This window comes from Tupaia chinensis, unplaced genomic scaffold (genome assembly GCF_000334495.1).
Source record: "Tupaia chinensis unplaced genomic scaffold, TupChi_1.0 Scaffold145860_1, whole genome shotgun sequence".
Lineage (NCBI taxonomy): Eukaryota > Metazoa > Chordata > Mammalia > Scandentia > Tupaiidae > Tupaia > Tupaia belangeri.
The window spans coordinates 861,106-876,316 of NW_006205718.1; the positions used below are offsets into that span (position 1 = coordinate 861,106).

A 15,211-nucleotide genomic window follows, 5' to 3' on the forward strand; every position below is an offset into this window, starting at 1 on the left:
CAGTACCAGGTGAATGAAATGCTATATTGTCTTTGTGTAAGTGAGAAGGAAATAAACTATGAGAACATGTTGGTAAATAAATTTAGATAGAGACTTTAAAAAAAAACTAGATGAGTAATTAGCTATATGTTTTGCATACATTGCACAGTTGCAACTGAGGTAACTAATGAAATCGTAAACTCATTGCCTTTAGTCTTGGAAAAATGTTTTTTATTTTAGGTGAGAGAGAGGAGCTGGGAAATGGGACCTAGGTAATATTGGAAAGCAAAGCAATTCTGATTACACCTGGATTTTTATTGAAGCAGAATTGTAATTCAACACTTTAGTGCCTGAAGACAAAGGTGGGAGGAGGGAGGGAGTACATGAAGCTGACTGGGAGTTCAGCTCACAGATATGCATATATTAGTTGCTCAGTAAATGCTGGTGATGGGCCGAGATGGTATGGAGAGCCCAGATCTTGTGTTTGACCTTTGCTGCTGACTTTTTGGCAAGTGGAGTGCAAGATGTAGTGTTAGAGTGGAAAGAACATTTGACCGGCAATCCCAAAGCCTGTGTTCAGGTTCCATCTAACCACTTAATAGCCTGGTGACCTTAAACATGCCATTTAATCTCTTAAGTGTCTTCTCACCTGTAAAATGAGGAGACTGGACTAGGTGATTTAGAAGGTCTCTTTCTGCTCTAAGGTTCTGGGGCTGTAAGTAACCTCGTTCACTTGTCTTTCTGTTTCTTCATTTATTCAAGGGCAGTAGGGATACAAATCTCTCATGGAGTATTGAAAAGAAGTATCAGCATGCATGTTCAAATACCTTTTTAGAGATATGAAAGAAATGCAGTGACCCCAAGCAATATAAAGAGTGGGAAATGTGCCTACAACCAAAGTTCCAGGCCCAGCCCAACCTTTCTAACAATGTGATCTTTGGCAAGCTGCCTAATTTATTCAGCCTCAGTTTGCATACCTGTAAACTGGGGACTGTAAGTTGTGTGATGTTAATATTACCGCCTTCTTTAGAAAGCCAAGATCATGACAATGCTTTGAAAAACTGCAAGGCATTAGATGAAGTAGTATCATTGAGAACTGGCACCCTCATTATTTATGCTGGTGGCAAAGGTTAGCACAATGCCTCCCGTGCTTTCAAACAGATGAGGATGAATGTGTTCCCACGGTCCCTGAGACAGAAAATGTAGATCTGGAATCAAGCAAAGTCTTGTTCTCTACTCTAACTCACTAACAGAGGTGAAATTTAGCTCAAATGGGCATTAATACAAAGTTTCCTAAAGAACAGGCAGCAGGGAATTATCTCCATGTTCTCAGAGTTGGGAATTTTTCCAGAGTTCAGATAACTGCTGGTAGAGTCCTGAGTACCTTTTGACACTAAACGTGCAGGGTGGGATAGAGGGGTGCAGAGATAGCTTGCTGAGCTTGAAAGTTTCACAAGGCCGTGATCCTATGTATGTAAAGTCTGTCTGTGTACGTCAAAGTGGCCTGGCAGTCTTGGGCCTTGCCAGGGATAGCAACTGGGAAGAAATGGCAGAAGGCTTTAGTCCTGGTGTTCAAGGAACTACTAGCTTGGACAACTGTCCTCTGAGCACCTTGTAAAGTCCCAGACTGGAAAACAGCTCTCCAAACACTGGCTTTTCCTTTACTACTTAGACATCAGACCCAGCCAGAGACCTTGAGAAGCTCCCTCACTCTGTGAAAAAGGCACAAATAATCCCTCTGCTGGTGGTAACCCCAATCTGGAGTGTCTCCCATTAGATCATGTCCAAAAAAGTATGGTCTCCCATCAGGACACTATCTCCAGAGAGAGGAATGGAAGTGGTATTTTGCAGCACGAATCAATTTCTGGTTTAATTTGGCAGGTGAGGAAAGGCTCCTGTTTTTCTGTTTCAAGGAGAGCTAGGGACTTTGTCATGAAGTTGCATTTTCATAGGTTGTATATATGAATGACTGAGGGACCAGCAGTTGGCTTAATGGCATAGTCGCTGGACTCCCATGTAGTTGACTGCGGGTCGAGTCCCAGACCCAGTGGCTTAAACTAACACTGGGCGCATGTGCGTGCATGCCCAAGATCCCGAGGAGAGAATGGAGGAGAAGGGATTGCAGAGTGGCCATCCCCATCCCCCCTGGTGGGTGATTTCTCGCTTTCTATCTGTCTGTTTCTGTCTTTCTGGTGATTGCTCTGGCCCTTTAGCAAAAAAAAAAAAAAAAAAAAAAAAACTCTCAAAAAAAAAATAAAAGGAGGAGGAGGAAGAGGAGAAGAAAGAAAGAAGCAAAGTTATTTCAAATTAAATTCTTATCAATTCTTCCTAGTTATATTTGTTTGGGCTGTGTTTGGGAGGGAGAGGCTGATGAAAATTATGATAGTCTCCTCTCCCAGCCTCCTCAGGGCCCTGCCTCTGTTAAACCCTCACCATTAACCCATCATCGCTTTTAACTGAGATATGCTCATGAATTTTCTCTTTTAAACACTTATACATGGATTCAACACATTCACTGCCTTACTTTCAAAGAGATGATGGACTTCAAAGCATATTTAATTTTGTTCAGTTTTTCGTAGGCTCCCTCTGCTCTCCCCCAGCCCCTGTATACAAACGTCAGGGTTATAAAGCAGTTTTATAGGAGTCATTGAAGCAGAGGACACAGAGGGGTAAGCGCTGGGTGCCGGGTCAGACTCCCCTCATCCTGGCTCTGCAGGCTGCGCAGCTTGACCGCCTAGACCGACCGCCTGGACTGCCCGCCTGGACAGAGCCCTTGAGCTGAAATTCCTGGGCAGTGTGGGAGGCGTTAGGTACAAGCTCTTTGTTCTGCTATCAAAGAGCGACTCCTTGGAGCAGATCTGGGAGCCAAAGCTTGTGGGGTTTGCTTGCGTTGCCGCCCACTCACAACCCCTACCCTGGCTGCTGGCTGTGTACAGTGGAAAAACCCTAGGTCGACACTACATCCTTTCTCCTCAAAACGAAACCTTCCACAGATCTCAGGGCTGTAGACCAGTCCATTGCAAGCCAACGCTCCCCCCCGCCCCCCCGGACACACACACACAACCGCTCCCCACCTCCCCGCCGCCTCGTCGCGCACTCGGTCCCTTCAGCTCTGCATCTCTCCCACCTTCCTACTGCTGCTTTTCAGCAGGGTTAGCCAGGAACAGAAGAAACGAACCTCGGACGCCGCGACTGCGGTGCCGCGGGCGAGGATTCCAGGGAAGGCCCGGTTTGGGGTATGAACACTAAAAAGGGGCCCCAAGGTGCGAACTGGGGCCCGCAGCGAGTGGGTGCAAAGGAGGGCGCCCGTGCCGGGCGCCCAAGGTGGAGGAAGGGCGCCCTCCCCCGGCGCAGCGCCGCAGCGGAGCTGTCACGTCCGGAGCCGGCGCAGCTCCCTCCTCACGCCCACCTCAGCCGCCTAGAAGTTCCCGGGAATGTGCGTAGGGACTCGGCTGCCGACGCCGGCGGTTTTGCTAACTGGAAGCAGCGTTGACATTGAACTCCAGCCCGGATGCGTGCGTCTGTGAAAGTCGCGGGGAAGGGGCCGGGCTAGGAGCTGCTAAAACCCACCGCCCTCGGGGAGCAGAGCGCAGCGCGCCCCCGAGCTGCCGCCTGCCGGAGCTGCGAGCACCTAAGCCATTCATGATTTTGGTGACGTTATTCCAGGGGTGGGCGAGAGAGGGCGGGTCCTCTCTGGCCAAGCCCCGCCCCCGCCCCTATAAATACGACTTCCCAGGCTCTTTGTGGGGCTGGGAGCTCGGTGGAGAGTGGTGAGCTCCGTCTGCTCTGCCGACGCTGCTGGCAGTGGGGCTGTCTCGGGAAGGCGGACCCGTGAACGTCCAGTACCTGCACTCGCCGTCTGCCGCGCCCATCTGCGCCCCTGTCATCCTCATTAGGGACGCAGTGACCGTTTTTAAATTATAAGGGCGTGGGTCAGCCTCCCCTAGGACTTCATGTCTGTATATTTCCCCATTCACTGGTGAGTATCCTGCGCCCACGGCGGGCGTCGGTCTCGCAGCGGTGGCTGCGGGGCCCGGGAGCCTGCTGGTGCCGGCCTCGGGTGCAAGGGCAGCCGGTGGGTCCGGCGCCCGTCGGTTACCCGTCAGCTCAGCCCATGCGAGAGTCAACGTCAAGGTTGCAAAGGTGGGGGTGGGGGGAGGTGGTGCTGAGAGCATCCAGACAAAGGAAGTGAACTCGGATCCCTCACTTAAGCGATGGCTGGAGCGGGTATACGTGGTGGGAGGAGGAAGGAGGAGAGCCAGGGGTCATGCCTGAGCCCCCTAGTGAAATTCCCTATGCGGAGGGCTGCAGGAGGCGCGCGCCCTGCCTGGTGCTAGGGGCTTCTGCTCTCCTCGGGCCCCTCCCCTTTTTCTTTTTGTTTGCATGCAAGTCTCGGCGTCGAGGCCGGCTGCAGAGGGGCTGAGCTGGCAGCCAGGGCGCTTGCAGATCTTTCAGGGGTGAGGGAAAGTGCTCTCCCCAAGCGAAATCCTACCGAAGCCACAAATCGCAGGGCATACGCTGCATCCTCTACCCCTGCCCTCTCCATACCCTTTAAAGACCAAAGTGCCTTTGTGGGGGGCCGTGGCTGGCATAGGAGTCGCCTTCGCTGTGCAGAGCTGGAAGGAGTCCAGGCCAGGCGGGGGGCGGCGGAGGTTTGCCCCCAGCCGGGGATCTGTGCCGGGAGGGATACGGAGAGGGGTCCCCGGCTGCAGGGACTTGCGCGTCGGCTGCTGCTTCCTTCCTGCACTGGGGTAGAGGAGGAGTGTCTCCCGGGCACGCTCTCAGGTGCTGGCGTGGAGAGTCCCGACCCGGGTCGGAGACTCGAGACGAATGAGGGGAAAGAGCGGGCCCACGCTTCGGCGCTGTTGTGCCGAGCCCGGGAACCGGAAAGTTGCTCTGGCTTCAACTTTTCGGGCGCGCCACAGCCCCTAGCGAGGATAGAGCGCCCCTGTGCGGGGCGAAGATCCTGAGGAGGACTCTGTGAGCGTTCTTCTGGCCCATTTCTTTGGGGGGTCTGCTACAGGCTTTCCACGACCCAGGAGGTCACTGGTTTTGGAGGTCTTGATTCCTAAACTAGCCTGAAGCCTAGCAGCTTCTCTAAATCTCCTCTCCCCATCCCAGCCTGACCCTGTTTAGAGGGGGTTTCTGAACTCTCAGAACAACCTAGAAATCCCCAGCCCGAGACTTGTGTATTCTTCTCCTTCTAGGGGTCCTCAGGGTGGGGAGAAGCCAGGTCACACTTACGGTGAGGCTCTGAAGGCTGAAGTCTTTGTGCCTCTGGCCGGTCAAAATTTGCCAAGGTGCGTGTTAGGGCAAACTGAGATATTATTCCCTGAGAAATAAATGAAAGCTTAGGGTTGTTTATTTATTTTAGGTTGTTTATTGTTTAGTTCTTCACAGTTTACATTATATCCCAGACAGCCCTGAACATAACTGTGAGACATGCGGTATTAGCATCATAGCAACAAACAGGGCACCTGTGGCTCAGAGGCGTTGTATCGCAGGATTCGTTGAAGATCACACAGCTCTTGAGTGGCAGAGCCCAGACCACAACCTATTGCTTTTTTTCCAAGTCCAATGCCATTTCTACTCTATGCAGTAACCCTAAAATAAAGAATCTTGTCCTGTTTCCGTAGACGCAGTCCCTCGAAAGCCTGCCCCCACTTTTTTTTCTTTTCTTTTTTTTAAACCATGTGCAAAGACACAGTGGTGAAAATATTGGGTGTTGTGCCGGGAGTGCCTGGATTTGGTAAATACATTTAGCATCATGTGTGTGGGGTCCTGTGTGTGCCCATGGCTTGTGAGGGATAATGGAACTTTTGTACCCTGCTTAGAGAGTACAAAGCACTTTCACATGTCAGCCATTGGTGGGCCAGCTCAGCCCCTCTGGAAATTTCCTTTGCAATCAGAGTCCCAGTATCCTTAAGGCTTTTAATCCAGGGGATGTTTTTCAAGCTGTGAGCTTGCAGCTGCCGTGGCTGGAGCTATAGAAGGGGGTTGGATGACAGATGTGAAGCTTGCAGAAAAGCTGACCCCTTGGGGCTTTAAGTGGGACATTTTGCCAAAAGGCTCACCAGAAAGAGAAATTTAGGAAGGCAGCATGTTGAATTTAATTTTTCTGAGGTTGACCTGTTATTGTTATTATGTAATAATAATATGCAGTTCCCCTTTGGAAAATTCACACGAGGATTATTTTTTTTTCCCCTCACTGGAGAAGTGAAGAAAGACCTGATAGAATTGGTTTTAATATGGGCAGATGGACCTAGCTCCCTACTGTTTTTTTTTTTTTCTCTAGTTCTGTCATTTGAAAAAATCTGGGGTGTCTCTGTGCCAGTGGGGACTGGCATACCGGAGAGGAGGTTTGCAGACAACGGGCTTTGTTGGTCGGGTGGAGTGCCCTGATGTTGTAGGTTTGCAAGACGCTTCCTTGGCATGAGCTTATTTTTCTGTGAGTTCTGCTATGAATACCTTTCATCCTGTCTACTGACAGTCCCCTGGTCTCACAGCAGCGAATGCGCTGAGAGTAGGAATGTGAAAGTGCGTGTGTTTGTTGACTTTGGGTCTGGGTTTCTTGGCAGCCCTGACTATCTGAGATCGGCTGAGATGACTGAGGTGATGATGAACACCCCATCCATGGAGGAGATTGGCCTCAACCCCCGAAAGGATGGGCTTTCCTATCAGGTGAGTTACGTGAAGGGTTCCCTCACATTCTATAGAGCCTAGTGGCTTTTGCTGGGTCTGGAGACAGAGTTGGTTTTGTATCCTATCACCACTTATAAGAGCTGTGTGACCTCCAGAAAGTCTCCTAATGCCAGCAAGCCTCAGTTTCTTCATCTGTAAATTGGGCAACAAGAGTCCTTACCTCATAGATTGTGCTGAGGATTTCAACATGATGAGGGGAGCTGTGATCATAGTGCCACACAAAGGCTCACACACAAAGATTCAGCAAATGTTAGCCATTGCTGTGAACTGCCGTCCTCTCTCTGTGAGCTCTCCCATTCACAGCAGCAAAGGAGGAAGTGATTTGTACTGTCAGTTCAGATCAGAACTTCCCTTCCCAGCTTGCCTTGGGCAGTAGAAATATTGCTGTGAAAGGTAGCTCATGGGGAAGGATGGTCTGGTGGGAGAGTAGTGTGTCAAAGGCTAATGACTGACCAGCTGGTTCAGAGTTAATATTCAGACTACGTAGACTTGAAGAGATGATAGATTCCCAAAGGGAAAGGGAAGCTATCTCCGGGATACTGTTGCTGGAATATAGCTTAGCAATCATCTTGTATGGTGGATCCAAAATGCATAAAGACTGCAAAAAGAGACCACAGTGACACCTTTGGACTCTTACCCCAATGCTCCTCTGGCCTACCAGGTTGCTTTTTTACTGTCCCCACTGAGTGACAGAGTTAACTCTAGGACAGTGAACTGGTTTTGGATTTTTAAGGATAGTTCCTAGATTGTTTAATTAAGGAGAGGGAGGAGCCTGTTTTTAAGGGAAAGTCTTGGGCCTAGGGCTGTGTAAGGACTCCGATGGGGTGGGTGTGTTGGGTTCATGCAGTAGTGAGTTGCATGCCAACCATAGGCGACTCCTTTACAGACCTTACCTTACTCCTAGCTTCAGGGTGGGAATTCTCATCATGTTTTACAGCTGAGGAAACAGGCTTGGCCTGAGTGGTAACTTGGGTCTCTCTAACCGGAGTTTTTTTCCTCTGATATACTGTATTTGTACCTTGACTAGGCTCTGGCTAGAGTCTAGACTTACTCTGGCTGGTCATTCCTTAGAACTGTTCCAGAAGTATTTATTTTGTAAAGAAAAAAAATATATAGAAAGCTGAGGTGTATGCAATGTGGGGAGGGTGATCAAAGAGGACCAAGATGAAAGGTAAGATTGGGTAACATAACTTCAAACATGCTCAGGAGGTTCAAGGAGGCCCCTGTGTTTTGTGTCAATATAATCAGGCCCCTCTTGTAGGCTGGAAAAAAAGTGCAGACCCCTTATCTGAAGTCTTACCACCTGCAGCTTGTTACCCAAGGTCAACTGTGGTCTGAAAATAGGTGAGCATAGAATAATATAATAATATATTTTAAGAGAGAGACATATCACATGTACATCATTTTTATTAAAGTATATTATAATTGTTGTAGTTTATTATTACTCATTGTTAATTTCTTACTGTGTCTAAACATAGTATATGTAGGGTTTGGTACCCTCTGCAGTTTCAGACACCCACTGGGGAGTCTTGGACTGTGGATAAAGGAGGGACTGAATTCTGTATTCAGTTAACCTGTATTCATAGGAGCCAAAGGGGAATACATTTTCCTAGGCTGGTTTATACCTCCCTTCCCTAAAGTGGTTTTGAGGAAGATAACTGAGGGCCCACAGTCTGGAGGGAGGGGTAAAAGTTTCCTGGCCCACCAGCCAGGGTGTTTTGTATACCAGTTTCCAAGCCACTGAGTCAGACTGAACCTCCTTGTGGTTATAGGTGAGGTTTTCTTTCAGTTCTGGGTTTTAGATTTCCATCACAGAATCTTTCCAAACTCAATCATCAGTACGCCTTGTGTGTACTTTTTAAACATGTCCCAGGATACAGGGCTGGGCCTCACGGGGCAGTGTTCTAAACCCTTTGAGTTCCTCCTGCCATTTTGCTGGGTCTGCTGCAGCAAGTGACAATGGAGGAAAAGGGCTGCTATGCTCCACGAGGAAGGCTGGGCTGGGGCTACTGCGTCGGGAGGAAAATAAAATCACCTCTGGGCTCCTGAGGTAAATCACACTGCCTAAGGAAAGGCTTCTCAAGTCTTCCCTCAGGTGGTGGACTGAGGTCCACTTCTCATAGCCCTGCAGGAAACCTGCCCCTGCTGTCTGAGTGGGGACCATCGACCAGCTCCAAATTATTTCACCTGGAACTTTGAAGCACTCTTACGTCACAAGATGATTTCAGAAAGGTCTCTTGTTTGCTTGATGAAGAAGGAGGCGGCTCATGGTATTTAACCAAGCAACAGTTATTGGGCACTTTCTGTGTGCAATCTGTGGAGCTGGGCAGGACTCATGGATGTCCAAGAACATCGAACAGAGACAGTCCGAGCAGTCTGGGTACGAGCACTAAAGAAGCTGCATTCAGTTCAGGAAGGGACAACAATAATGGAATCTGGTGGAATCTGAGAAGGTTTAGAAAAGGGATGTCAGACTAGGCCTGGGCTTTGAAAAAAAATTAGGACTTTGAGAAGGCAACTCTATGTTCTAGTTAATTGTGTTACTTCTTCAGATACCCTGTGGCTCATCCCTGGTTATGCCAGGTGGGGGTTCTGCAGTGAGCTGGTCTGATAATTGTCCCATAACAAATATTTTCTAGGCCCACTCAAAGCTGGTGCCAGCCAATGGAACACATTCCCACCAGAGCTGTGGAGATTGACTGGGGCTGGCTCTTGGCCAGACCAGTCCTCTGTGTATGCTTGGGCTCGGCTTGCAGCTGGGGGCGGGGGAACTCAAAGCTCTGTTTTTGGCCTTACTCCTGAGGATAATAATAGTACATGGCTTTTACCAAGACCTGCTTTTCCAAGGAACTGAGAGTGGAAAGGAGACATCAATCCTGACTTGGCAGACAAAATAGAATCCTAGGCTTGTAATTTAACCTTGGAACAAAGTCATCAAATAAATGGCACATTGGACTTTGTCAATCATCGTTCTCCCATCTTCCAGACCTACCATGAATGAAGCTTTCTTGATTTCTCTGTCCTAGGTGTGACCTTTCTTTACATGTCCTAGGTGTGACATTTTATACGTTTCAGTGATGTCACTCAAGGCTTCAAGGATTCAGGTCCTGCCTTACCTATTGACCAGGTCCTGAGGCAGAGGATGACTTATTATCTTTGTACCCTTCAGCCATCAGCCCTCCCCCACCCAAGGTGGTACCTGCTGCACCTGGCGCCTTTCCAGAGCAGGTGCTAAGTGGACAATGGTTGTCTCAATGAAGATGAGTCTCCTGTTCCTGGCCACCTTCACTTCTGCCTGAGCCTCTTTAAAGGGCCTGCCTGTCAAGCTTCAGATCGATGCCCTATTTATCCCCTGAAAGATTCAGGCAAGCCCTGTCTGTTGTCCCTAGGCAGTCAGTGCTGTTTTGGGAGCATGTATAAAAATCGACAGAGCCAGTGCTTTCTTCTGTCTTAACATTTATTTGGAGAGTCAATTCCGTAAGTAAAATCTATGTCTGCATATCCTCTTGGCATGAATTATGACTCTCCGTGGGGTGGGTGAGTAAACTGTTACTAGAAGGTCTGAGTACATTTCTGGTGGGCTGTGGGTGGAAGCCTACTGCCTGAGCTGAGTAGGAGGGTCTCCAGGAGGACATTACTGTTTCTAACAGCTGCAGCTCTTTCCCCCATGCTGCATCTGTGAGTCTCAGAATTGCCTTGTAATTCCTTCTTCCTTCCCTAAGTTGAAGAAGCAAGTCAGTAGCTACCTGCTGGGACCTGCTTCTACCTTGGCTCTGGGACTATTACACTCACTGGGTCCTCTGCCATGTTGCATCCCACTTAGCCTAGACGCTGCATGGGAATAGGTCCTTGAAGCTCATGGCAAGCCAAGAGGCACTAGGCTTCTGGCCTGGATGCCCAGCTCCCCTCCAGCACAGCATGCTGAGGCTGCTACAGTTTGACCTGCCCTTGCTAAGGTAAGTTCAGACACAACACCTTGGTTTTCATTTAGAACTATCCCTTCTAAACACGTGGGGCAAGATCTTGTCACTTTATCCTTCCCTAGACTCTTTAAATTCCTCTCTAATCAGTGCATCTCCCTCTGGCTGCCCTTTATGCTCCTTCTGCTATTATTCTTGGTCACATACTCTTGCCATTTGAGGTCCATCCATCAGCCAGGCTTTCCTCCTCAGGGAAGCAGAGAGGATGCTCTGAACCAGGAGGAGCGATTTCCTCACACCACAGTGCTCTGTGCCCTGTGCAGACCTCATGCCCTCTGATTTAGAGCCGAGAGCCTCCTGCATCTTCCCCTTTGTTTCTGAAGATAGGAGGGGGTGATAGCCTTGTGCTGTATGTGGTAGGGAGGAGGGACAGCAATGGACTGACCTCTCTTGCCTTAGCCCTATCATTGGCTTCTTGCAGTTCTCCAGTTTCAATTGTAGCTCTGCATTGAGGAGAGTTCTAAAGGTCTCATAGGGGCTGAGAACCAGGACACTTGGGTCTCAGGCCCGGTAACAGTGAATTCCATCCTTGTCTCCTCCTCAGTCCTTATCAGAAGTAGCAGGAGCAGGTTCAGTTGAACCCCTAAAGCCAGGCAATGAGTCAGAAATACTTACCTTTTATTCACATCTGCGCTGAGCCTTTCTTTATGAAGCCCTGCTGAGCCTGGCCTCGAGATGCCAGTTTTACCTGTATAAGATACCAGTGTTGAAGTAAGTGATGGGCTAAGCCCTCAAGAAGGTTTCTGTTCTGTGTCCCACTTCTGTCCCCACAAGACCATTCTTGGCATAGCTTATCAACTACATTGGTCTCCTCCCTCTCTTCACACCCCTTGGTTCCTTTGTTACTCCCATTTGGAGTACCCTACATGTCCCCAGGAGTTACTCTGCTGAGCAACCGCACGCTAGTCCCATGGTCATTAGGAAAACATCTTTCACAACATCAGACTTAAAAAGCCTCAGTTGTCCCTGGGGAGACATAAAGCTAAAATTCCAAAACACTTGGCAGGAGGCATTCCGCCTTGGACACATGTTACTGGAACTACAGCAAGTTTTCTTTGTCCTATCCCGAGTCCCTCTCTCCTTCCCCCTCTTTGGTAAAAGTCTTAATAATGGGACGTATATCAGGCAGTTAAGGCCTCCTGCTCCAGAGACACAGGAGCCCTTTCTCTGAGTGGCGTGGGGCCTGTGTCTGTACCTACTCCTTCTTTTTGAGTCATTACCCATCTTGACCAAACCAAGTTTTTATGAGGATCCAGCACCTTCCATCCCACATTCAAGGCCTTGCCACCTACATTGCATATGCTGTTTCAGAAGGCCCCTGGGTTAGGGCCTGCAGAGGCTGGAATTATCTCCAGGGGGATTTCTTCCTTTCTGTCATCTACTTTGTGTCACAATGGGGTGAGTCTGTAACACGGCCTGGGAGAGGGCAAACATTCTTCACTTTCCTAGCCAATGTTCACATAGCAGACCATACCAACAGCCTTCTCTTCAGGATCCTGCATTGGGCCTGAGTCATCCCTTTCCACAGAGCCAGGGACTGTGTCTTAGACCTACAGTCCCCAACCTTTTTGGTACTAGGAACTGGTCTCATGGAAGACAATTTTTCCTTGGGTAGGGGGATGGCTTTGGGATGATTAAAGCACATTGCATTTATTGTGCACTTATTTAATTTTTTTTTTTTGGAGAGTTTTTTGCTATAGGACACATGTGCTCGCCAGAAAGACAGAGAGAGACAGAAAGATATAAAGCAAGAAATCACCCCCGGCGGGATGGCCATGCTGCAATCTCTTCTCCTCCATTCTCTTCTTGGGATCTTGGGCACACACGTACATGCACCTGGTGTGAGTTTAAGCCACCGAGTCTGGGACTCGAACCGCAGTCAACTACGTGGGAGTCCAGTGACATGGCCATTATGCTAACTGCTGGTCTCAATTGTGCACTTATTTCTATTATCATTACATTGTAATACATAATGAAATCATATTATAGTTCACCATAACGCAGTATTTGCAGCCACTCCTCAGGACTAGTATCACCACCTCAGCTCTTGAGGCATTAGATTCTCAAGGAGCATACAACCTATTATAGATCCCTCACCATTCACAATAGGGTTCATGTTCCTGTGAGAATCTAATGCTACTGCTGATCTGATAGGAGGCAGAACTCAAGCTGTAATGTACAGATAAAGCTTGACTTGCCTGCTGCTCACCTCCTGCTGTGCAGCCTGGTTCTTAACAGGCCACGGACCACTACAGGTCTGTGGCTCAAGGGTTGGGACTCCTGTCTTAGACTGCTTTTTGTTCCTACAACACTAGGTCCAATGTCCTACAGAGAGTTGCTTACAGAGTATGGAATGGTTGATTGGGCCCTTCCTCTCTCACTCTTCTGCTCTGAGAACTATCCTTTTACTTTGGCAATCCCACAACTTAGATTTTTTATAGGATCAGCATTTTCTCTAAGTCATCCCAGTCTCCCACATTGGATAGAAAGGAGGGTTGTACCATTAGCGAAAGGGATGAGTTTGGGTGGCAAATCTTATAGCTAAGAGCTATTTCTGGGTGTCTAGTGATTGTCCTGAAATGATCTTTCAGTCCTGAGTCCTGAAATAATCCTCAGAGGATATGAAGACAGGCCCTCATTCACACAGGGCTTAGACTCACTCCGGCTTTATTCCTTTCCAGTCTGCTAGCCGCTGTACTGCCTCTGCCTGCGTCTCACCTCACCACCTGTTTTCCCTTTGTCCCTGAGCTCACCTGTGGAAGGATTCTTTCTCAGTAAATCTAATGTTGTATCTGCTGCTTCACTTCTCAGCTGGGCAATGACTCTTATTATACAGATCCGTCTTCAAAAAAATTGAAACTTGCTCAAAGTTGTCCCATACTGGTGTCAAGTTAGCTTTTTGACGTCAAGGAAAGTTTGGAGCTCCTTTAAGCCCTCTCTCCACTGGATTTAATTGTCTTGCACTGTTGATAGCTCATTTTAGGTAAACTATATAAAATAGGCACCTAAACATTTAGCTGAAACTGCTTTTACTACTTGCTTCTGGGTCCAGAATTTGATTGGAGTCAGTGGAAAGGGAGGTTCTGGACCTCTTATATACAGTAGAATTGAGTCCCGGACTTTAGCAAAGACTGCGTTCACAAACTTCAGTCTAGAAGTGTTTGGTCTCTAGGCTAGACATTTTTCCTAACCTGATTTGTGAGGTTCCCTGACAAAATTTAAAATATACCTTGAATTTATCATCTACCTTTACTTTGAAGACCTTAAAGCCCTGGATTTGAGAGGCATCCTTGGATTTCCTAAATTCGTAAACAGCCCTGTCTGCATGTTTGAATTTAGCAAGAGACCATTAGCCCTAGATCTGTTAGTAGCACTGAGGTCAGCCATTGATCTTCGGTGGCACCTGCGCATGCGCACACACACTCACCCACACACACACATGCACACACACTCACCCTTCAAAGGGCAAACAGCAGAATATCAATAGTGGGTGTTGTAAGTTAGTGTTATGTGACAATTTTCCTTTTCTTAGCAATTTCATGTTTTCATTGATAATGTATTTCATTATTTTCATGCTTATTTTTCAAATTTTAAAAATAACATATGCTACTATGGTTTACATGTCTCCCGAAAAAGTTCATGTGTTGGAATTTGGTTGTATTGCAATGATGTTAAGAGGAAACTTCCTGAGGCCAGCAGGTGGTGTGGTGTGGTTAAGGCGCTGGACTCTCACATGGCCATTTGAGCCCTGGACCTAGTTTGAAATCCACATCAGGAACGTGTGGATTTCTGCAGGAGGAGAATGCAGAAGGACTGTGGAGTAACTGTCTCTTTGTGGGGTGATTTCTCACTTTCTCTCTCACCGTTTCTTTCTCTGTCTTCTCTGGTGAGCACACATGCCCTATGGCAAAAACTTGGGGGTGGGGGGAAGAGGAAACTTACTTCACTGTCATTTTAAAAAGTGAGGACTTTGGTAAGTGATTAGGTATCAGAATACGGCACTCCTGATTGTATCCTGGTGGGTTTCTAAGGAGAGGGATGAGGCAGCCACATAGACACAGGAAGGCAATGCCCTATGCTTACTCTATCTTGCCCTCTGCCCTGTCATCTGCCAGTGAGAAGACCTTCACCAGATGCAACCCCTTGACCTTGAGCCTGCAAAACCATGAGCTAAATATAAATAAGCCTCTATTCTCCTAAATTACCCAGACTGAGGTGTCTCTATTATTAGCGACAGAAGGGACTAGAGCATATGTCCAATATACAATTTTAATTTTCTTCTTTAAACTCTTTGTTTTCTGATCACCATAATCTTAACATATGCCAATCACAACCATTAACATTTTAACATCTTTTGCCTTCTTTTCCAATGCACTTATATTTTGATGTAGCCAAGATCACGCATTACTGAGTTCTATAGCTTTACTTACTAGCATCCACAATGTCAGCAACATGTCATCACAATGGGCCAGCAGATGGTGTGGTGGTTAATTTGTGGTTTGAGTCCTGGACCTGGATGCTTGCTTTCTCTCTTTTCCACTCTCTTTCCC

The 15,211-nt window shown here is 47.9% G+C and overlaps 1 protein-coding gene across 1 annotated transcript in view; it reads left to right on the forward strand.

Moving 5' to 3' along the window:
• The first annotated feature begins 3,710 nt into the window (after positions 1 to 3,710).
• The window catches only part of LBH (LBH regulator of Wnt signaling pathway), a 28,337-nt gene continuing 16,836 nt past the window's right edge, over positions 3,711 to 15,211 (forward strand). Inside the window, exons 1-2 of the mRNA XM_006168523.3 lie at positions 3,711 to 3,958; positions 6,558 to 6,660. Of these exons, the coding sequence (XP_006168585.1) occupies positions 3,933 to 3,958; positions 6,558 to 6,660 (129 nt within the window). The 5' untranslated portion in view covers positions 3,711 to 3,932. The remainder of the gene's footprint in view (positions 3,959 to 6,557; positions 6,661 to 15,211) is intronic.